The following is a 23,876-nucleotide window of genomic DNA, read 5'->3' as shown; positions in this document are numbered from 1 at the left end:
AGAGACACATGGGGCATGAGCTGGCGGGCGGCGCGGGAGGCTTGAGAGACACACGGGGCATGAGCGGGGGGTGGGCGGGAGGGGGAGAGACACACGGGGCATGAGCGGGGGTGGGCGGGAGGGGGAGAGACACACGGGGCATGAGCAGGGGGTGGGCGGGAGGGGGAGAGACACACGGGGCATGAGCGGGGGGTGGGCGGGAGGGAGAGAGACACACAGGGCATGAGCGGGGGTGAGGGGAAGGGGAGAGACACACGGGGCATGAGCGGGGGGGAGCGGGAGAGACACACGGGGCATGAGCGGGGGTGGGAAGGGGAAAGATACACGGGGCAAGAGCTTGAAGAGACACACGGGGCATGAGCGGGGGTGGGGGGAAGGGGAGAGAGACAGGGCATGAGCGGGAGGGGAGGGAGAGAGACACGGGGCATGAGCGGGGGTAGGGGGGAGAGAGACACACGGGGCAAGAGCGGGGGGTGGGCGGGAGGGGGAGAGACACATGGGGCATGAGAGGGGGGTGGGCGGGAGGGGGAGAGACACACGGGGCATGAGTGGGGGGTGGGCGGGAGGGGGAGATACACACGGGGCATGAGCGGGGAGTGGGCAGGAGGGGGAGAGTCACACGGGGCGTGAGCAGGGGTGGCTGGGAGGGTGAGAGACACACGGGGCATGAGCGGGGGTGGGCGGGAGGGGGAGAGACACACGGGGCATGAGCGGGGGTGGGGGGAGGGAGAGAGACTCATGGGACATGATCGGGGGTGGGGGGAGGGTAGAGGGACACACGGGGCATGAGCGGGGGGTGGTGGGGTGGGGGGAGGGAGAGAGACACACGGGGCATGAGCGGGGGGTGGGGGAGGGGAGAGAGACACACGGGGCATGAGCAGGGGGTAGGGTGGAGGGGGAGAGACACGGGGCATGAGCGGGGGGTGAGCGGGAGGGGGAGAGACACACGGGGCATGAGCGTGGGGTGGGCGGGAGGTGGAGAGACTCACGGGGGGTGGGCGGGAGGGGTAGAGACACACGGGGCAGGAGCGTGGGTGCGGGGAGGGAGAGAGGCACACAGGGCATGAGCGGGGGTGGGGGGAAGGGAGAGAGACACACTGGGCATGAGCGGGGGTGGGGGGAGGGAGAGAGACACACGGGGCATGAGCGGGGGTGGGGGGAGGGAGAGAGACACATGAGGCATGAGCGGGGGTGGGTGGAAGGGGAGAGACACGGGGCATGAGCGGGGGTGGGGGGAGGGAGAGAGACACACAGGGCATGAGCGGGGTGGGGGAAGGGGAGAGACACACGGGGCATGAGCGGGGGGTGGGCGGGAGGGGGAGAGACACACGGGGCATGAGCGGGGGTGGGAGGGGGAAAGACACACGGGGCAAGAGCGGGGGTGGGCGGGAGGGGGAGACACACACGGGGCATGAGCGGGGATGGGGGAGGGAGAGAGACACACGAGGCATGAGCGGGGGGTGGGGGAAGGGGAGAGAGACACGGGGCATGAGCGGGAGGGGAGGGAGACACACACGGAGCATGAGCGGGGATGGGGGAGGGAGAGAGACACACGGGGCATGAGCGGGGGGTGGGCTGGAGGGGGAGAGACACACGGGGCATGAGCGGGGGGTGGGCGGGCGGGGGAGAGACACACGGGGCATGAGCGGGGGGTGGGCGGGAGGGGGAGAGACACACGGGGCATGAGCGGGGGGTGGGGGAAGGGGAGAGAGACACACGGGGCATGAGCGGGGGGTGGGCGGGAGGGGGTGAGACACACGGGGCATGAGCAGGGGGTGGGCGGGAGGGGGAGAGACATGCGGGGGCGGGAGGGGGAAAGACACACGGGGCATGAGTGGGGGTGGGAGGGGGAAAGACACACGGGGCAAGAGCGGGGGTGGGCGGGAGGAGGAGAGACACACGGGGCATGAGCGGGGATGAGGGGGAGGGAGAGAGACACATGAGGCATGAGTGCGGGGTGGGGGGAAGGGGAGAGAGACACGGGGGATGAGCGGGGGTGTAGGGGAGGGAGAGAGACAAGGGGCATGAGTGGGGGTGGGCGGGAGGGAGAGAGACACACGGGGCATGAGCGGGGGTGGGCGGGAGGGGGAGAGACACACGGGGCATGAGCGGGTGGTGGGCGGGAGGGGGAGAGACACACGGGGCATGAGCGAGGGGTGGGCGGGAGGGGGAGAGACACACGGGGCATGAGCGAGGTGTGGGCGGGAGGGGGAGAGACGCACGGGGCATGAGCGAGGGGTGGGAGGGAGGGGGAGAGACGCACGGGGCATGAGCAAGGGGTGGGGGGAAGGGGAGAGAGACACGGGGCATGAGCGGGGGTGGGCGGTAGGGGGAGAGACACACGGGGCATGAGTGGGGGTGGGGGGAGGGAGAGAGACACACGGGGCATGAGCGGCGGTGGGAGGGATGTAGAGAGACACACGGGGCATGAGCGGGGGGTGGAGGGAAGGGGAGAGAGACACACGGGGAATGAGCGGGGGTTGGGGGGAGGGAGAGAGACACACGGGGCATGAGCGGGGGTGGGGGGGAGGGAGAGAGACACGGGGCAAGAGCAGGGGGTGGGGGGAAGGGGAGAGAGACACACGGGGCATGAGCGGGGGGTGGGGGGAGGGAGAGCGACACACGGGGCATGAGCGGGGGGTGGAGGGAGACAGACACACAGCGTTCATGTGCAGGAGGCAGATCCCGCTCCTCGGCCCTCCGCTGGCCACCGTGTGCCGATGGCGAGGAACAGGGGAGACACGGAGCATGAGTGGGGGTGCGAGCGACACGAAGGACACACGGGCATGGGCGGGGATGGGAGGAACAGGAGACAGACACAAGACTTACTGTGCAGGCGGCGAGGAACAAAGATGGCGGGCGTCTCTGAAGCCAGACGCACTGCACGCTTTCACCGCATCCAATGAGAGAGCACGTCAGATGTCCGCGAACATCACGCACACTGCTTGCCCAATCACAGTCCTGTCCGCGGAGCGAACAGGGAAGTGTGTCTGCGAAGCGAACACAGATATCACAAATTTTTTTCACTTACATTTTTGTCATTTTTTTTTAAAAACTACTGGACGGATTTACACCAAATAAAGCAAAGCACGCTTTCGGGACCAAGCCACCGCTCCTGCTGCAAACTTGGTGTAAATCCGTCCAGCGGTTTGGGCTGTAGGCGTGAGCAAAGTTTTTTCCCATTATGGAAAAAAAAAAAGTTTTGGGATCCCCCCTATAACTTTGCCCCCCCCCCGGACGAATCCTCACCAAACTTTGCACAACAATTCAGAGTGACCCAAATACTTTTTTTGCAAAGTTTGGTGAGGATTCGTCCAGGGAGAGCGAAGTTATAAGCCTCCAAAAAAGTGCTCTTCCTATGGAAACACCACATTAACCATAACATCATGGCCACTACCGTGGCCATGTTATATATTTTTTTTATGTAATGTTATTGGGATATATGTTTCACAATTCTGCCATTTGCACGGTCTACAGGGCTCTGGAGGATCTAGAAAAGGGAAGGGTGATTTAGAATAGTAAGGAGGGAGAGAAAAAGAAAGGTCACTTTGCTGCTGTCTCAATTCATGCAATTCAGAAGTACCCGGGTAATGTGTGCAAATCAGTTTCAAGATGGACTGTGAAGAGGGCCTAAAACAGTGGCTGGCAAACTGAAACTGAACTGTTCAACTTTGGAAAAGCTTGTTCAGTACAATATACCATCAAGGACTGTCACAGACTGATTTGGAAAAAGCAACGCATGATACAGTCCACACTAGGAGTTCAGAAAAACGTATTGGAATCAATTGCAATAGCTTGTTCTCCCATAACATAATGCACAAATTCAATCACAAAAATATCAACATATTATATGTTGCAGTTCACAATTGAAAAACACAAAAACACATACAAATAAAAGGTTCCACTACAATTTTACCTGCCACAGCTCAACGGTGTCACACACATAGAAAACGGACACTGAACAGGAACATTAAAATGGGCTGGCACATAACATCTGTAGGGACCCCAAACATTCCAAGATGGTGCCCATGAAAATACTTATTTGGGCATGAGGCAACGGACCACTGAAAGGCACTGTCTACCTCACAGAGAAATATCAGAAAATGCTTAAAGAAAGTGGTGAAGCCCAAAATGCCAACCGTAGCAGCTTTGTAAAAAATCATGGAAACAGTATTTTAGGGAATTCTTCTACTTGTAGTTTCCTCTTTTCCATTTTAAATTCGTGACTTCGAATCCCAGAATGCCAAGAAAAAAACATGACATGGATTACTATCTCAGCTTGGCATGGGGAAACTTGCACACAAAGAAAACACTCAATTGGCCTCATTCAGAGTGTGCTCGTCCGGAAACAAAGGTGGCGGTAAACCCGCCGCCACCGTTGTCTCCGGACGGGCAAACTACGAGTTCTGCAGGCGGTTGGCCTTACTCCCGCCACATCTGACCTGGCGGCAGTAACGACACCCGCCTGCTGACGGAAATGGAAACACCGGCACCCTAATGCCGTTGTTTCCACGATCCCCATTCCCATGGAGTCCTATGGGAATGGGGAGTAACGGAATGCCGACTCTGGGATTACCGGATCACTGGGGCTGTAGTGTCCCGGCAAGTCCGGAGCCGATAATTCATTCCAGACGGCAACCTGCAGGTTTTACGGAATGAGGCCCAATGAATGGAAACATTATCAGAGAGCTAAAGAACATAGTTGAACGAGCTTCAAAACAAAACACAGCAAAAACTATAATGGCTCTTTTACCATGCAATTTTGGAGAGCGAACAGTAAACATATCTTCAAAAGCTACAGCCTTCTGCCCCTATTTACCAGATCTGGCTGCCACCCCTTACCTGCTATTGCTTCGATACTTGGAATTGCAATTGTGCTGTAGTTTCTGATGCAGGTGCAAAACCAGGTTGGGACAAAGGTTTCTACTCCGTTCGACCCGCTCGAGAGGTTATCCACGAACAGTGAGCCCCACTGTTTCGAAGCAGAATACAGTGCTTTGGGTTCCTCAGTCTGAAACAACAAAAGGATTAACAAGGGTGAGCAAAGTGTGTCATTCCATTTAGCAAACAATGGGCCTCATTCCGAGTATGGCGGTAAGGGATAGCGGCCACCGGTAACGAGACCGGTGGTGGTAATCCCTTACCGCCATACTCCGAGTTCCCTCTGCGCCCTCGCCCTTAACGCCTGCTTTGAGCAGGTGTTAAAGTCGAGGGCGCAAAGGGGCCTCCAAGCCAATAAAGGTGACCGTAATGAACGGTCACCGTTATTTGCATCTTCCCCATTCCCATTGAGCCCTATGGGGGCTCATTTGGGAATGGAGAAGAGCCTTGGTGAATGGGGAATTACCGCCCCGCCAACCTTGGAATGCGGCGGTGATTCCGCCATCCACCACGGCGCTGCTGGTCCGGGTACGGCGTCAACCAAGGCATTAATAGCGCCATTGGTTAGCGCCGTACTCGGAATGAGGCCCAATGCCTGAAACCATACCACAGACTATAGAAAATAAATGCACAAAATGTCTTATCTAGACACAGAATTAAACTGGATTTGTACTTTTCAAATCAGCGTTTATTTCATGTGTCCCACAGTGTGAATGAAGCTGCAAAATCACATTGCAACTTAAAAGGGCCAAAGTCTGTACACAATTAAAATAAGTTGGACCTCATTACATGTTTGGTGGTGCGGTTTCTTGCACTGCCAATTTATAATTTTTGGCGGATTTACTGCCGTTGGAAGTGGTAGATAAATCCACCAAAAATCCCCATGGAGGCCAATGGACTCACAAAATGGGGAATTACCACCACTTGAAATCCGGTGGTAACTCCATAGGACCAAGTGGTGGTAACTGTAATTCCGTTTGGTAGTATTTCACCAGATTTACCACTGAAATACCGCCAAACTTGTAATGAGTTACGTTAAGCCTTACTTTTAAGGTTTTACCTTCTTTTGCGTCCTTGCTCTTATTCTTCTACGTGTTTCTTCCATTCTGTGAACTACAGTTAATCCATGAAGAAGGAAGTGACATCAAAGGAGAAGAGAAAGTGGTGTCAGCAGAACTATTATAGCAGGGAAGGTGAACATGACAATGGCCCTCATTACAAGTCTGGCGGTAGCCCTGGTGGTAAAGCCGGCAGGCTGCCGCCGGACCCATAGGGATTTACCGGCTCTGAACTTGCCGGAATTACCACCTCAGTGATCTGGTAATTCCGGAGCCGGCATTCTGTAAATCCCCATTCCGGTGCAGTCCCATAGGAGTTTCCACAGGAATGGGGAAGTGGAAACACCAGCACCATTTGGTAATGGTGCCGGTGTTTTCGCATCCGTCTGCGGCCGGTGGCGTTACGCCCGCCAGGTCAGACCTGGCGGGTGTAACACCACACAAGCACAGAACTCGTAGTTAGCCGGTCTGGAAAACAGGGCCGGTACGGTTCTACCGGCATCGTTAAATCCAGACCGGCTAACTTGAAATGAGGCCCAATGCTGCATCTCTTTACTTTCAATCAACGCTTTTATATACCTTGTAATCATGTTACAGCACTGAGACCTAAATTAATGCACGTGTATCCTGCCCCTTCACATACATATGAATATACCTTTTTATCTACCTGCCACCAATAGATATAGTCTTGACTACCCTCGCCATATGGTGCACACATTAGCCCGGTGCTTTGTACTCTGCATTGGCTCCCGGTAGCATAGAGGATCAAATGTAAAGCCCTCTGTCTTGTACACCGGGCCTACTATCATCTGGGTGCTGAGTGTTTACAAGACAAATTTACGCCTTATTATCTAGCTCAGGCTCTTCACTCTGAGGCAGCCAATCTAGTGGTTATCTCTACATTTTGACACTTCCGGCTGGGTGGCCGATCCTTTTCGGTTGCAGCTGGAAAGCTCTGGAATGAGCTGCCAATACGGAATCTTTAGGACCATCTTCGGGGGGCGCTAGAGAGCACAGTCAAAATGGCAGTTGGCCCGTGAACTCCAGAGCGACCCAAATCAATCTGGTCATTATCCTGCCTCATGCGTACAGCTGTATGTTCGCCGTGGGACTCGTGTGATGTGAGATCATGAGGTAGCTAGCTGGAAGCAATTTCAGAGCTCTGTGGTGCCCGGGAAGCAGACTTAAAGACCCTGAAAGAGCAGCGCTGCGAAGCACAGTGAGGCCGCATAGCAGATGTGGAGCCGGCGGGATGGGCCGGACGAGTGGTGGAGGTTAGGGTGCTTACGGCTCTCCTGCGCAGCGTGTGGAGGAGCGACTGATTCAGACCTGGCTGTGGCACGGCCCTAATTCAGTGATTGCATCGGGGGAGAGGTCGGCCCCTTTGAACTAAGCGCTGTAGTGGTGGGCACAGCAGAGAGGCATTCCACGGCATAGCTGGGTTGAACGTGGATGCCACATTGGGGGAACCAGTAGTGGCAGTGAAGGGAGTGCCGCCCAGGGAAGGAACCCCTGGAAGTGGAGTCTGACACAATCTTTTAAGGACACTTGGAGGGGAGATCTGCTCCCGTCGGATGCATGTGGGGAGAAGCTCACAGGAAAACACCACCTCTGTTATTGACTGGTGAGAACTGTGGCAATCTGTACGTGTGGAACCTGTGGAATTAGCCTGGCCGATTGGTACATCTTGTGGCAGATGAGAGAGATGGCGGGAGGCGCTGGGTTCTCGACACAGTGACTGGTGTGAGAAGTGGGACCGGTACACGACCAGACCCGGGACCGAGTGAACAACACTGCATCCTGACAGATAAAACAGGTCGCGATCCGAAGCGGGCACCATGTCAAAAGCATCCAAATCGAGCAAACTGCATTTTGAATCCTAACTTTTGGCTAAATCCTCACCTATAGAGGAAGGACTCCATGAGGGGACCCATCAGACTACACTGTCCAACCCGGGGGAGTGTTGGGTGACATCAAACGAATGCTTTATCAGGTCCAAATGAGCATTCAATCCCTCAATGGTAAAATGGACACTCTAACATGCAAGGTGGATCACATGCAGGTCCGCCTGGATAGACAAAGTGAGCGCCTGGATGAGGTTGAGGGTAGAGTGTCTACAATTGAGGATGGAGCCAACTCTGCAGCGGGACCTAACAGAGCTTAAGAGAACGGTGAAAGAACTGACAGATAAGCAGGATGACTTTGAGTCCAGGTCCTGTAGGAACAACCTGCGGATAATTGGTGTACCCAAAGCAGCAGACCAGTGTAACATGGAGTCAATGGTGGAGGACCTACTGAAGGAGGTTCTGGGTGACAAAGGATTCTCTGCTGTCTTTATTGTGGAAAGAGCCCATTGCATACCGAGTGGTAGGAAACCTGTACCGGGCGCCCCCTCTTGCCCATTGATAGCCCGTTTACTGAAATATCGAGAGAGGCACATAACCTTGTGGAAGGCGAGGAAGATAGGCTCTCTAAGGTACCACGATGTGCAGATCCGGCTCTTCCCTGACTTTTCCGACAACGTAGAAACATCCAGAAAAACCTTTATCGATGTGAAGAAAAGACTCATAGAGAGGAGTATTAGATACGCAATGATGTTTCCCTCCAAACCTAGGATTGAACATGGTGGCAGAGTGCTGTTCTTTTACACTCTGGGGGAGGCAAACTCATTCCTTGAGAACTTACCTAGAGTTACGTGGAGCAGATATAACAATGTCTAAGGGGGAACCCCCTTGGGACAACTTGGAGTAACTACAGCAAGGAAACACTGGCTGATGTCGATGGCCCTGGCAGATGAGGTGACAATCAAGGACTGGTCGCAGGGATGACTGGGTGGGCCCCCAAGCGTGAGCAAATTTGTGTTCTTTGGGTGGACGGGTGGGGGGAACTGGCAGGTTGGGGCTGCTGGTGAGGAGAATGGGGGGGGATCAGGGTTGGGGTTATTGTTAAGACAACACAGAGAAATCGAAGGTTGCTTTATTTTCAGAATCAGAGGTGGGTCATAGTAATTCAGGCTATGTAAACATTACACTTCCGGAGAGAGATACTATTTGAGGTAAATCCTGACTGGGTCACTTAAGAGTATTACATAGAATGTGAGAGGCCTGAACTGTCTGTCTAAGTGCTGCAAAGTATTGTTATATATGTAGAGACATCATTTGTATGTTGCATTTTTACAAGAAATGCATTTACTGCTGGGTGGGGAACCGAAATTCGGGTGGAACTGGGGCTGTCACCGCTATTTCTCCTCTTACCCCTAATACTCTAGAGGGGTGTGTATTCTCCTGCATAAACCGGTTGGGTTTTGGATGATTAAGACGGTCAGAGATCAACAGGGGAGCGGTCTGGTGGTACACGGCACTATTCAAGGTCGGTTATACACTTTGCTTAACCACTACGGCCTGAATCAGGACCTGATAGATACCCTGGAGTGGATTAGCGATCAATTGACCGAGATACCATCTGGGGAATTCATATGGGCTGGTAATTTCAATGCAGTTATGGAACCAGACCGGGACGCAGCAGGGGCGGGGAGGCTCACCGTCCGACATCTAAGGTCACATTCAATCTGCAGGACATGTGTTGGGTGTGGGAAGTCAATGATGTCTGGCAGACCAGGAACTCAGGGGAAAAGGAATACACGTTCCACTTTTCAGTTCACAACTCAGCATCTAGGCTGGATTATTTCCTGGTCTCCAATACATTGGTTGGGGGCGTCACTGAAGTATCCATCTTGGCACGCACATTATCAGACCATGCCCCGGTGCTACTGACCATCGAGCTACCTGGGTATTTAAAAGTGAGGGGTTTCCGGATGGGGTGTTCCGAGAGGGTCTGACAAAAACAATAGACACTTTTTTTTAAAATGAATGATGGGTCGGTGGAGTCAGCTAAGACGCTATGGGAATGTTTCAAATGCGTCATCAGAGGGGAAAGCATTTCCAAAGAAGCCGGGGTGGTGAAACAAATCCGTAGGGAACTCACAGACACTGAAACCCGTACACGAGAATTACAATCAGAGACAGCCAACCCCACACTGACAGGCAGAGATCAAAACGCAGTTACACATATTTAATGAACTGGCACAGAGAGAGGTGAAGTTCCTTCTGGGGAAAACAGCGGTGCGTCAATATGGGGAGGGGCAGTGCCTGGGAAGATTACAGGCGAGAGCTGCCAGACCAGAAGACACTAAAAATCATGTGCTGTCAATAAGGGATGCACAGGGTGTGGAGAAATTTGCAGACTCGGATATAATCCAAGAACTTTAGGTTTTATGGTCAATTAAACTCGTCTTGATGGTCGGTGTCCAAACAGGAGATAGGTGACTACTTAGATCAAGTGGCCCTGTACTGGTGCAAAGACGAGGAAAGAGATTGGTTGGGCCGACCTGTGTCACTGGAGGAGGTGTTGCTAGCAATTAAATCTCTTCCATTGGGACAGTCCCCAGGGCCTGATGGATATACAGCTGAGTTTGATAAATTCTATGCCCAGAAGGTGGCACCTTATTTACTACAAATGGACCATTAGAGTCTGAGGGACGGTCGGCTGCCGGAATCCCTGAGGGAGGCAGTGGTGGTGGTGTTGCTTAAACTGGGGAAGGGGGCCGATGATTGCTCCTCCTATCCGCCCATATCCCTTACTAACCTGGACAATAAGATTCTGGCTAAAATACTGACATCCAGATTAGCACCGCTGATACATAGGACGGTTAAGGCGGATCAATCCAGATTCATACCGGGACGTTTTACCTCTTACGGTCCGCGCAGGATGTTTGGGCTGATGACGGCAGAGCAGCAGGGCAACCCAGTGGTGGCCGCACTTCTGGACGCCACAAAGGCATTTGATTTCGGTGGAATGGCCATTCCTGCTGACGGTGCTGCGCAGAATGGGGATGGGCGAACAGTTTATCTCACTAGTGTCACTGCTTTACACTCAACCATGTGCTAAGGTCTGGGTAAGTGGCCAATTCACCTTGAATATAAGGCTAGAAAGGGGCACTCGGCAGGGATGTCCCCTGTCGCTGTTGCTGTCTGCATTGGCAACTGAGCCGCTGGCGGAGAGGATTAGGGAACGCCTTATACACAGGGGGGGTTCAACTCATAGGGTGGTGGTTTCCCACTACACGGATGACATGGTAGTCTTTGTCACAGATCCCAACAGCAACCTAGACCCGATCATGTGGGATGTACTGGCATTCAGAGATTTCTCCAGGCTTTGATTAAATGCCACGAAGTTGGTTCTTTTCCCGCTTAATGGCAATGTTGATAGTTATGCGGACAGGTGGGGGTTCCAATGGCAGGGAGACTACACTCAGTACTTGCGGATATATCTTGCCCGAGCCTTGCATGACCTATATGTACATAATTATCACAGAGTACAAATTAACGGTGGGAAGGTTGAAGGATCTCCCTCTAAACCTCTACGGGAGAATTTCTTTGGTCAAGATGGTACTGTTACCCAGGTTTCTACATGTATTTCTTAATGTCCCATTAATTTACCTGGAGAGTATTTCCGGGAATTAAGGTTGGTGGTTCTAAGGTTCATCTGGGTAGGGAAACAGGCTAGGACTTCTTGGGACAAACTCACTGCGCCAATAGGTGAGGGGGGCTCGGCACTTCCAGATTGTGAAACGTATTATGAGGTGGTCCAAGCAGGGTTCCTTCTATATTAGTATGGGTAACAGGTAGATAGGAGGCATGTGGAAGTGGTGAGGGCACTGGCGTCACCATTCCTTCTAAGATCGGTTCTCCTGATGGCACCCGACAGAATTAATCCGGTAAACAACCTGGTAGATCTGACCTGCAAGGCATGGACTCGAATTGAGCATAAGTCCAAGGGCGAGGCCATCTACTCCCAGACCTTGCGGGTTATATACATAGCAGGAATCCCCCTAACCAGTGAAAGAAGCTATGTCACCTTTATGAATCGGATGAAAGTGAATTGTTTTCGTGATCTCTTTCTGAACAGTAAGTTTATAACGTTGGAAGAGCTGAGGAGCAGAGGAGAACTTACATCTCTAGATGCGTTTCAATACTTAAGATTGAGAAACTCTTTGAAACAGAGGTTTTCGACCTTCCCCGGGGAACCTGAGGTGGCTTCTATATTAGGCAAGATGCTTTAGGGCGGTCGGAATGGCAAAGTGGTCTCCGCTATGTACAGTTTATGCCTTAAAACCAAATTGCAAACAGGTACCCACCTCAGTGAAAGATGGCAAATCACGTTGGGAAGTAAGATATCAGACGCAGTATGAGGATATTGCTGTGAGGAAACGAGGAGGGTGGCACTAAACACTAGATACAAATTGATTCATTTTAAATACTTGCATCAGTTTTATCAAACACCCACAGCCCTACATAGATTTTATCCAGCGGTTTCGGAAAATTGTGCGAGGTGAGGAGATACATCAGCTGACTTCCTTCATATGGTGTGGGGATGCCCAATGGTCTTGTCCTTCTGGGACAGGGTCTTCAGAACACGGGGGAAATAATGGGGGACTGGCTAGATCCGAGCCCAATAACTGCACTTCTGGGCTATACTAGACACATCCCCAGAGGCATGAGGTTGCTGGCTGGTTTGTTGCTGCTCCTTGCAAAGTGGCGGGTGGAAATGATCTGGGGAGGGACTCGGTCCCCAAGACTAAATCAGTGGCACGTAGATATCCAGTATTGCAATGACATGGAGGTAGAATATGGCAGATTAGTACACCCCAGGTTAGGCCTAGAGACATATGGGGACCATATATACACTATTTAATTGTTCAACCTCAAATACCAAAGGACATCTTGCCCCCAATCATGAGAAACTCCGTAGATGGAGGCTCTGTGAGGGGAGAGAATGTTTGATGGGAAATTGCATGAACTTGCTGGACTAACTAACGAATTGAGACTAAGAAACTACACCTCGATAAACTGTGCTATAAGTTTTGTTTTGTTGGGGTTTGATGTTTTCTCTCCTTAGGGGGGAATGGGGACGGGGGATAGACTTCTTGGTTTACTGTTAGCACACAATGTGCTGTTGTATTGGTGAAAAAAAATGCAAATAAAAAGAGCTTAAAAAATAAAAAGGACCATCTTTAGTTTCGCAGTTTTTTGAAAACCTTACTATTCTAAATTGGGTCCCCCGGCTGGCCTTTCCGTGATAGCTTAGCGCCAAGGTGCCCTTGTTGTCTACGTGCACTTAATAAGTTCAGCTAACATAACATAACATAACCTGCCCCCATACCAAACGGACATACATGGAGAACCTGTCCCCTTACACTGTTCTGATAACACTATTGTTATATAACCACCTTCAATCCTTTTGAGGTTACTATTCGTACACAAACACTTAGAATACAACAACTACTATTACTACTCCTGGACCGTGAACAAATATTTGGTTTTCTGCTTTTTCTACAGGTAATACAACTGGTGACACTTTTGTTACAAGTGTGCCAAGTACTACTATTGTCATTAATATTACTACTGTCACTATTCTGGTAGCTCGCTAGTAGAGCTGGGGCTAGTAGTAGTATCACTACCAGTAAAGTGGGAGTGGTACTATAACTATGAGTAGCAACAGAAATAAAACCCAGGCCCTACCTATGAGAGTAGTACTAGGAGGAGGAGTAATAGCAGTAGTAGTATTATCAGCAACAGTAGGGATAGTAGTACCATCGGTTGTTGCATTGCAACAACACATGTTTACAGCAGTACTACTAGTGGTACAACTGGTGCTACTACTCACAAATGACAGTAATACTGACAGTAGCACTACTTCAACCGCAAGTAGTGCAATGTCACAGCCAAACATTCAACAGAAGATTTAAGACCATGTAACAGTTCAAAGCAATGTCTATGTTATTCACTGCCAGACAGGTCACAGCCCAAATACATTGCTCCTACCACCTTGGTTTGCAGGCACCTCCTTAGTGGAAACACAATAATTATTTTTGCAGTCTCTGGTATTCATTGTGTCCTGCACTTTTTTATTGGCCTTTGCTGGGTCTTTGTTGCTAGTCACTGGACCTCTCTGGATGTTGCACTGGTCCACCAGGAGTTGTAGCTAAGTTGGAACCACCATCCTTGGAGAGCTAGTTAGTCTTGGTGGGGTCAGGTGTTTGATTCCTGGGATATCACCCTGGGGTAATGGGTAACCTCACCTCCCTCCCAACCAGGACTGTGCTGTGTTTTGGGTATCCTGCTTCACCAATTCAGGAGTCTCTTTAAGGCCTTGAGCTCTCAATCAATATTGTCCCATTTGCTCTTCCTCCTTTCACCTTCCCTGTTTGATGCTCCCGTCTTCCTTCTTCCCTCCCTCTTCTTGCTTCTTCCTCCTTTTGCTCCTCTTCACTTCCTGCTCTCTAAACTCCCACCTCTATGTTTCCTTGCCCATCTCTTCCTTCTCTCTACTTTCCTTCACCTCCTAGCAGTATTGCCCAACTCTATTTTGCTCCCACACTTTTGCACTCCAAATCTTAACTCCCGTTGTTCCCCTATGTTGCACCGCTCATCTCCTCTATGCTTTCACTTCCTCCTCCTTTTTACTGTCTCTTCTCCAACTCCTTCTACTATCCATCTCCTGCTATTAACTATCCTTTCCTCCCCCTCCTCCTCATTGTGTCTTTCTTCTCCTCACTCACTTTCCTCTCCTCCACTCCACTCCACTCCACTCTCACTCCTCTCCTCCATTCTCCACATCGCACCACCATGTGCCAATCTGCAGCTGCACTTCCGCACTCTGAAGCCTAACGCCAAAACTTCCCATTTGCTGTATTCCCTTTTTATAGATCTGTGGTCACTGTTGTGTAAATGTCTTGACTGATCAACTGCGCAAGTGGTATGAGCAGGTCTAGTGATGGGTATTTCCTGCACAAACTACTGATTACCCCACTGACATATGTTGGCCAGTGGACCACTCTGTGGCTCTGCAAGCAGAGGTTACATGGGTCCACATCTTGGAATCATTCTACTAGCAACTCACAATCCTTCAACTCTTTGTAAAGCTTGCTTCCTTTTCTACCCTGAATATTTTAAGTTATCTTTCCAAAATCTATTCTGGCATTTGCTGGACTCTGCGCATTTAAGTGCATTGCCTTTGGTTCTTCCCATATGGAGCAGTCTGTAAAGTTTGTCTCTCTGAAAACGAGATCCCAATAACAGCACGAAGCAGCACATGAAGGCCCATCTGCAAGCAGCTCACATCTCATTCCAACCCTCTAGGTTTTCAACAGCATACTTGTGCTTTCCAGGCTGCCATCAAGATTTCCAGTTATTGGGAATGTTCCTACACATGAGGCTAGGGTTACAGTGGGGGACATTGGCAATACCCCATATACCTCCTGTGGGCCCTGTATCATGGCACAGGTGGCACTCCATGGCCCCACGGGGCACCCCGGAATAATCCCATATGTGAGAAACCTGAAGGTGTCTCCCTAGCTAGTCCCAGAGGATCTGTCATCCAGGTGGCTAGGACACGGCCATCGCTCTTGGATCCAGTTCCTGCGGGTGGACCAGTGGGGGAGAATCACCTGGATGGGGGTCCTCAGGGAGTGGGGGTAGGACACTGATGCGTGAGACGCAGTAGCCCCTTTCTTTTAACACCTTTTCTCCATCCTACCATGTAGGTTGTTTGCCCCACAAATCCTATCCAGCCTGTCTTTCTCAGTCTACCAACCATTTTCTTACTTGTGACACCTTTTCCCCATCCTACCCCGTAGGACACTCAAAACCTCTAACACCCTCTTTATTGAATACTTATTGTTACTGTGATAGAAAACGGACCAATGTTAATGTTGGTTACCTGACATGTCCTGATACAAGGGTCAGGCAAAGTCAGGCAATTAACCAAAATCACACACACCTGACGGCCCTTTCCTTTCCCCACAGGGATAAAGGGTGGAGCAAGAAAGCACGGTTTTGTACATTTTTACCGACTATAAAGGTTTGCATTGGCAAAAAGTCCATAAAATGCTTCCACCAAAGGTTCGAACACCAAAAGTTTGCACCTTTGGTGGTAGCATTTCTTTGCCCATTCGAACCTTCATGGTAAGTAAAATAGAAAAAAGAAAGCGGGGCCTGCGGGGGTGTCCCCCGCAACACCCCGCTCACTATACTGTGTGGTATAGTGAGCGGGGTGTTGTGGGGGACACCACCGCAGCACTCCCGAAAAAGAAAGAAAAAAAAAAAACAGGGGGTGTGGGGGTGTCCACCGCAACACCCCACTCACTATACTTTACTTTACAGTATAGTGAGCAGGGGTTGCGGGGGAAACCCCTGCAGCCCCGTAAAAGTAAAAAAAAAGAAAAGGACCCTGCAGCGCTGGTTCCCGATCACGGAAGTGAAAGGGAACTGGCGCAGCAGGGAACCAGCGTGAAGACAAGGTAAGTGGGGTTTGTTTATGTTGGGGGTGTGGGCGGGGGTGTGTTGAGGGTGTGGGTGGGGGTGTGTAATGGGTGTGTTGTGGGTGTGGGTGGGGTGTGAGTATGTACATGTTTTTCACATGAGAAAGGTGCAAACTTTTCATAGTTTGCACCTTTCTCATGCAAATTTTCCAGCCGCGGCAAATTCAGCCGCGGTCGGATCACGTGGATTCAGAAAGCACACTACGAGCACAGCAGACAGCATGACAAGACGGCTAATCTGGCGCAGCAGTTCAAGAGAAGGAGAAAGGCGACGGGAAGCAAGAGGGTGGTGAGGAGGGACCTTGCCCTTTTCATCCCAGACCCGTGGAACCTTCGTGGAGGAGAGCCTAAGACCACGGACAATAGCACAAGTGTCTTGCAGCAGATGTTGATGCTGATAAGCGGGAGCGAGGGAAACCCTTGCTACCGTGGTACTGGCCTTGACTCCAGTAAAGCAGAAAGCCAAGCAGTTGATCACAGCTGGTGAGTCGAGGGGAGAACCGATAACAGCCGGGTTGTGTTGAATGAGAAACGCAAAGTGGCAAGTTTTAACTTAGCTCAATGAAATGGGAAAGAACTGTAAAAGTGTTGAGGGGAGACCAGTTGCAGAGGGAACCACCAATATGTGGCAGAAACCAGAAGGCCGTAGGAGAGCCGCCAAAAGAGGTCAAAGTGGTCATACTGGAGGTGTAGTAAAATCCTCGTACAATCGAAAGACTTTGATCTGCAATTTTGAGAAAGTAAGGGAAGTGAATCCCGCATGGTGAAAGCAACAGGAAAGTGAATCCCGTGAACATTGGGAGTCTAACTGAATGTGAAATTGGAGTCTCATCCCAGAAATGGGTTGCTAACGCAAAGGGGACAAAGTCTAAAGTCCCGAAAAACAGGGTATTGACAAAGGTAAACTACCATTAGCACCTGCGCTAACATCACGGTGAAAAAACTCAAACCCAATCCACTCAATATTATGACAACCAAAAACAAAGCGCACAACTCAACGACCAGCCCCAAAGCCACCGCCCCACCTATAAAAGGTGCCCTCATTAAGGCACGCTCCATAACTGCCCATGCTACAGACATTGCAGACCTCATCCTAGCTGAAGACTTAGATTTTTTAGCCATAACAGAGTCCTGGCTCCATGCAGCCGCAGGCCCAGCTCTCTCGTTAGCCATCCCCAATGACTACACCATCATCCGTGCAGATAGAACTGAAACTTAAGGCGGAGGCCTGGCCGTCATTGCCAAAACTCACCTTAACATCAGACTCGATTCCGCTGCACCCCTCCCATCATGCGAATCACTCACAGCTAAACTACCCACTGCTAACTCCCAAACAATATCCATTCACCTACTCTACAGACCGCCTGGACCCCTAGGATCTTTCGAGGCAGATCTCAGTGCCATCCTCACCGACAACCTAAAAAACTCCTCAGAATGCCTCGTCCTAGGAGATTTCAACCTAGGCTACAAAGACCCCAAACACTACCAGGTCACCCTCATCAACAACACTCTGTCTGAACTAGGCTTCACACAAAAAGTATCTGGCCCCACCCACAACAAAGGGAGAACCCTTGACTGGATAGCAGACTACAACTGCGCAGCAACTATCATGAATAACTCTCCTCAATCTTGGTCTGACCATCATCTCCTCTCCTTCTCCCTCAAAGCTTCAAGCCCCACCACCAACATGGCGCTAGCCGCAGCCATCCCCACGAGAAACAAGAAAAATATCACAGTGGAAAAACTGATCCCACTTATCCTCCCAACGCTTAACCAACTCCCTGCCTCCAACCCCAACAACCTCGTAGAAGGCTATAACAATACCATGCGCACAGCCTTAGACGCCATTGCACCACTAAAATTAAGAAAATGCAAACCAAAAAAGCACCTCAACCAATGGTTCTCCAGCCATCTCAAAGTGCTTTGATTGGAAAACGCAAATTGGAACAAGCTTGGAGACAGTCTCCCACAGACCACAATAAGTGAATGCTCAATAAAATAACGTCCAATTACAAAAAAGAAATCATAGCTGCCAAACGAGAATCCTATAACCAGAGAATTGCTCAATCCAACTCCAGTACCAAAGAGTTGTTTACAATCATCAAAGAACTGGAAACACTGGTGCTAATTCCAGATACCTGTGTGAAGGACAAACTATGGTGCACTAGTGTCCAAAATGCACTAAACAATAAAGTCACAGGCCTTCAAACCAAAATTAAAAACAAGAAAGACTCCCTTACCAAACCAACCAACCCCACTAACCACTCCCCGAGCCCCTCACCGCCACACCCCACACCTAATACCGCTCGTTTCAGCCTCTCCAAAGTCTCTACTCTAGAAGTGGAAAAAATCATTCTCAGCCTTAAACCATCCAACTGTAAGGGCGACCTCTGTCCCCCACAAATCATTAAAGATGCGTCAAGAGACCTCTCGCCATTCATCTCCTTAGGAACAGTCCCCAGCAACCTCAAAGAGGCTTGGGTCCTCCCCCTCCTTAAAAAACCTTCCCTAGACCCTTGTGTTCCCACCAATTATAGACCCATTACCACCGTCCCATTCTTGCTCAAGATACTAGACAAGACAGCATACATACAAATACAAAAATACCTCAAAACAAACCACCTCCTAGGTATTCGACAATCAGGTTTCAGACCCCAACACGGGACTGAAAAGGCGCTCATTGATCTGAAAGCCCAAATTGACACCCTTAGAGACAACGGGAAAACTGCATTACTACTCTTACTAGACCTATCCGCGGCATTTGATCTAGTTGACCACAAAATCCTATGTAATCACTTAGACTCAGCTGCCCACTTTTCCCAAGAAGCCATCGGCTGGATCGAGTCATTCCTCAGCAACAGATCCATGCGTGTCTTCTCCGCCTCTGCCGATGCCGACCCCATCCCCATCACATGCGGAGTCCCACAGGGCTCCTGCGTCTCCCCTACTCTGTACAACGTGTTCATGAAGCCCCTGTTTGATGATCTAGACGGCCTGGTTATCACCTACACCAATTACGCTGATGATACACAGATCCTCATCCCGCTGACGGGAGATTACAACCAGGATTTGGCCTTGCTGAACAAGGTGTACCTCATCATCCAGGCATGGATGGCTTCGCACAGTCTATGCCTGAATGATGACAAGACTCAACTCATCATCCTTGGTTCTACCTCAAACCTAACCAAACTAGACACAACTATACCAACTTCCTCATAGACGGGAACCCGATCAAGGTAGCCAAAGAAGTGAAAACTTTAGGAATATACCTCGACTCCTCCCTAACCTTCCATAAACAGGTTAGCTCTATGGCATCCTCCACGGCCTACACATGTAAGCTGATAAGAGCAGTCAAGCCCTTCTTATCTACCCAGAGCTGCTTTACACTAGCCAGAGCTCTGGTATTATCTAAACTGGATTACTGTAATGCCCTCTACGTAGGAGCCAGCAAGCAAGTCACCAACAAAATTCAGACACTACAAAACAACGCTCTCAGAGCAGTGCTCAGCATTCCCAGGAGAGAACAGATCTCCAACATCCGGAAATCCCATAACTGGCTCAACACCTCAGACAAAATCCTGCTTAAAGTAGCCTCTCTAACTCACAAATGCTTGAACAATGCTGCCCCACGCTACCTAGTAGACCCAATATGCAAATACACCCCCAACAGACCTACCAGAACCTCCAATGCCAACCTTTTCATAGTTCCCAGGTTCAAACGTACCAAAATGGGTGGCAACAGCTTCCAGGTGAAAGCATCCCAACACTGGAATGCCCTACCACCATCCCTCTGGACTCCCCAAACCTACACACACTTCAGATGGAACTATATCCAGTGGATAATGAACAAGGACCACTAATACTTCTAACCTGCAATCCTGAAAAGTATGTTTACTTGTAAATTTGTAAAATATCTGCCTTTTGGTAAACCTGTAAACTTTCTTTCTTCATTGTCATACTGCAACATTGTAATGTATAAGCAATCTGTAACCAAGCTTTGAATTTCCATGCTGCTCATGCACCCTCATACCCTCGGGTCTGGTGCGCAATACAAATGAATAAACTAAACTAAACCTAACAAGTGATGTGCACCTGAGCTGTTTGAAAAGTCATTGATATTTGTGAGTGAAGGGTCGGCACCCAGAAGAGGGGGACGCAGGGGTGAAGTCGGCACCCAATGTGAACTTTGAAAGAGAACTTTGTGTTTGTTTTGTTATTGGATACATGAGGCCCTCGAGTCAGGAGAAACAAGACTTGGCCATCAACGGTTCTGATTACTGCCATTGGACCTGTTACCTCATGCTGTGAAAGCTCAAGTGTGTGTCCAGAATCCCATCTTACCCCGTGCAGAAAACATGGGGGTTTACTGCATCCTGACATGTTATTTATGAACACTTCTTTTTTTTCCTGAAAACTATCCCACATACTTTTTTTGTATTAGTTATGAGGTTTGGCAATAGGTTTTTTAGTATGGACCTTTTTGTTTTGACACAATGCCACTAGGACTGCCTTATTTTTCATGTCATGGTCGACGCTTGTTCCCATCATAGACTTAGGTTTAGATTAGGTGTTTTTCCAACATGCATACAAAATTCATTGTTCAATAAACACCCTTGAACTGTGATCACTTGTATCTATCTGTACTGTTGTCACCATGAGTTCCTCACACATAGTATTTAGTATGTGACTTTGTCACAACTACCAGATAACACTACCATCAATAGTGGTAGTACTGGTAGTTATAGTAGTGGTTTGGTATTACTGGTAGTTACAGCAATGGCAGTACTACCACTGATAGTACTATTGGTTGCAATACTAATAGCAGCAGTACCTGTAGTATTCCTAATAGTATTACTAATATTAAAACTACCGTAATACTACTACCAGTAGTAGTACTACAAGCTGCAAAAGTGTCACAGGTTTCCCCCTTTCTCACCTGTTTTCGTTGCCTGATGACTTCTTTAGGAGGAGTCTTCTTTCGTATGGTTCGGGTCTTATACAAGCCCGCTCGGCCGTCCTCGGCTTCCAGTGTTCGTTCAGCTTCGATGCCCGGGATCAAGGGGAAACTCCAGGAAACTCAGAGAAAGGGATAAGAAGCACGCGGAGGCGGTGCAAGGATTCCGGGAAGGCTGGATAAGAAGGCGGAAAGGTAGATTGGAAGTAGGGTTTCCTGGAACCAGGAAACAACAGAATAGTACAAGGAAGAGTACGGAGCACACGTCCGGTCACAGCTAGCAGCAGCGTTGAGATGCGCATGGCCGCGGGGGTGTGGTCTCTTTATAGAGCATGCTGTGTAGAACGCGAAGACTGGTGAGCGCCGTTCTGGGCTTGCAGCCATGTTGGTAGTATTATGGAGTGTAGACCTCGACGTGTCAGGGACCATGAGGCCCAGAAAGGGCGAGTTCGATGGTTCATGACAAAAAGACTACAACTAGTAAAATTACTACTAAAAATAGTAGTACTAGTATCCGTTCTATAGTACCTGTACTTCTGAAATTGTAATAGTGGTACTACTAGTAGAAGCAGTAGGAGGAGCATTTCCATTCTAAAGTCCAGACCCCATCCGTTTCCTTACATTAGGCCTTACACTTAGAGAGAGGTATAAGTAACATTACACTGAGGGCCTCATTACACGTTGTGCGCTAAAAACCGCATATTAGCGGCATGGCGCTATTAACGTGTCCGCCCTCGTAAGAGGGCGCTAATTACGCACCATTACGAGTACGCGGACACGAGCATAGCGCCATGCCGGTAATGACCCTACCGCCATGCCGCAAAAGTCCCAAAAAACTCCCTTCCCGGCTTTGACGAAAGTGCAGATAGCACCTCCGCCCTCACGCTACATGCAAATTGCGGTCACCGCTACTAGCGGTCACCGCTATTAGCGGTCATCGTTATTAGCGGTGACCGTAAAATAGCGGAAGCGGAAATAGCGTCATCGCGCCGGAACGGGAAAGAGCCCGGCGGCCATCTTTAAAAACACAATCCATTGCCATCCTCTGCCCCCTGGACCTGTTTTGATTCGTGAGCCGTGCCAAACAATTGTGGACACCTGCATCATGCCCAAGGCACTCAAGAAATCGACTGACAGGCTGCGCAAAGAAAAATACACCAATGAGGAATTGGTAATGTTGACACAGACCCTTGCGGAGAATGCTGAGGTGGTCTTCGCAAATGACATGCGCCGGCCAACCCTGTTGAGGAAGAAAGCCATCTGGGAGGAGGTCGCAGCCAAAGTCAGTGCAGTGGGCACCAGCACGCGCACTGTGCGCGAATGCAGGAAGAGGTGGGACGACCTCAGGCTGCGGGTGAGGGGCATCCTGGCGGAGAACCACCGCATTGCCAGTGCTGGTGGAGATGGATCCCCAATCCTGATGAAGGAATGGGAGGAGACGTGCGCCAACATGATTGCCGTCGAGTCAATAGAGGGAGTAGGCAGCATGGAGCTCGGCGTGGGAACCACTTCTGATGGAGGTGAGTGTACACATGACAGGATGCGCTGTGAATGTACTGTACCCCCCATATGCGAGCACAGACTCCTCTCATGCATGGACACACATCCACACATGCATCCATCCCTCAACATGCCTGTGTCAGACCCACACACACACACACATGCACACAACACCACAGACAAGTCCCAAACACTACCATGCATGGATGAGGCACTGAACTGGCACATCACCTGCATCCACAACCACTAAGTCCCAATTGCCACAACTGCATTATTAATGTAATCTGCATTAAGTAAATTGAAACGCAACCAATGCCATCCCCGTCTCGCCCCTGACAGGCTCACATACAGATGGGGAGGATGCCGCTGATGCAACACAGGCAACAGCTACATGCAAGAGGCCAAGTGCACAGGAGCCGGCGGATACCCCAACAACATCAAGAGGCAAGGGGGGCAGGCCGCACCAGACGAGTGCCAAACTTCGTCGGAGTGCCACTGCCACGGCAGTAATAGCTGCACCACCAACTGCGGCCCCACCACCGGTGGTGAACCCACCCGCACCGATGCCAGCCACCGAGGGCCCACCATCAGCTGCGGCAAGCTCCACTGGTGAGGCAGCCGCCACTGCTCCCCTATCCGATCTGGAGGACACCCTAGACCACGCCATGGAGATGCACACCCCAAGCCCCCCTGGATCACCAGAGCCAGTGCCATTCCACACCCCTGCGTCTGATACCACAGTTGAGGACACCGTCCCTGCAATCATGTCCCCCATGTTGCCATCACCTGCTGTCGTGGATGCATCCGAGGGCACAGGCTCAAGTGCACACTCACCCAGCACTGCCCACCAATTGACCACCATCCTGCAGCGCCAACAAGAGCTGTCTGTGCTGGTTGGGCAGCATGTTGAGGAGGCTGCCAATCGCAGTGAGAACATCGTGGAGGCATTGAGGCACTCCACAGAGCGGATGGACGCCAACACCAACAGGCTGTGCGATGAGATAGGGAGGCTCAGGGAGGTCCTGGTACGCATGGCTGACACTATGGACCGCCACATTTCCCAACAAGGCCAGTCTGCCCCATCCTCATCTTCTGGGTCGAG

The 23,876-nt window shown here is 50.6% G+C and overlaps 1 protein-coding gene across 1 annotated transcript in view; it reads right to left on the bottom strand.

Moving 5' to 3' along the window:
* Window positions 1–23,876, bottom strand: part of NT5DC1 (5'-nucleotidase domain containing 1) — a 1,710,051-nt gene that overhangs the window by 152,111 nt on the left and 1,534,064 nt on the right. The window contains exon 11 of the mRNA XM_069607866.1: window positions 4,843–5,011. Coding sequence (XP_069463967.1) covers window positions 4,843–5,011 — 169 coding nt within the window. The remainder of the gene's footprint in view (window positions 1–4,842; window positions 5,012–23,876) is intronic.

Source organism: Ambystoma mexicanum, chromosome 4q, assembly GCF_040938575.1.
Source record: "Ambystoma mexicanum isolate Mex_15411 chromosome 4q, UKY_AmexF1_1, whole genome shotgun sequence".
Taxonomy (NCBI): Eukaryota; Metazoa; Chordata; class Amphibia; order Caudata; family Ambystomatidae; genus Ambystoma; species Ambystoma mexicanum.
This window is presented reverse-complemented; position numbering and strand designations above follow the sequence as displayed.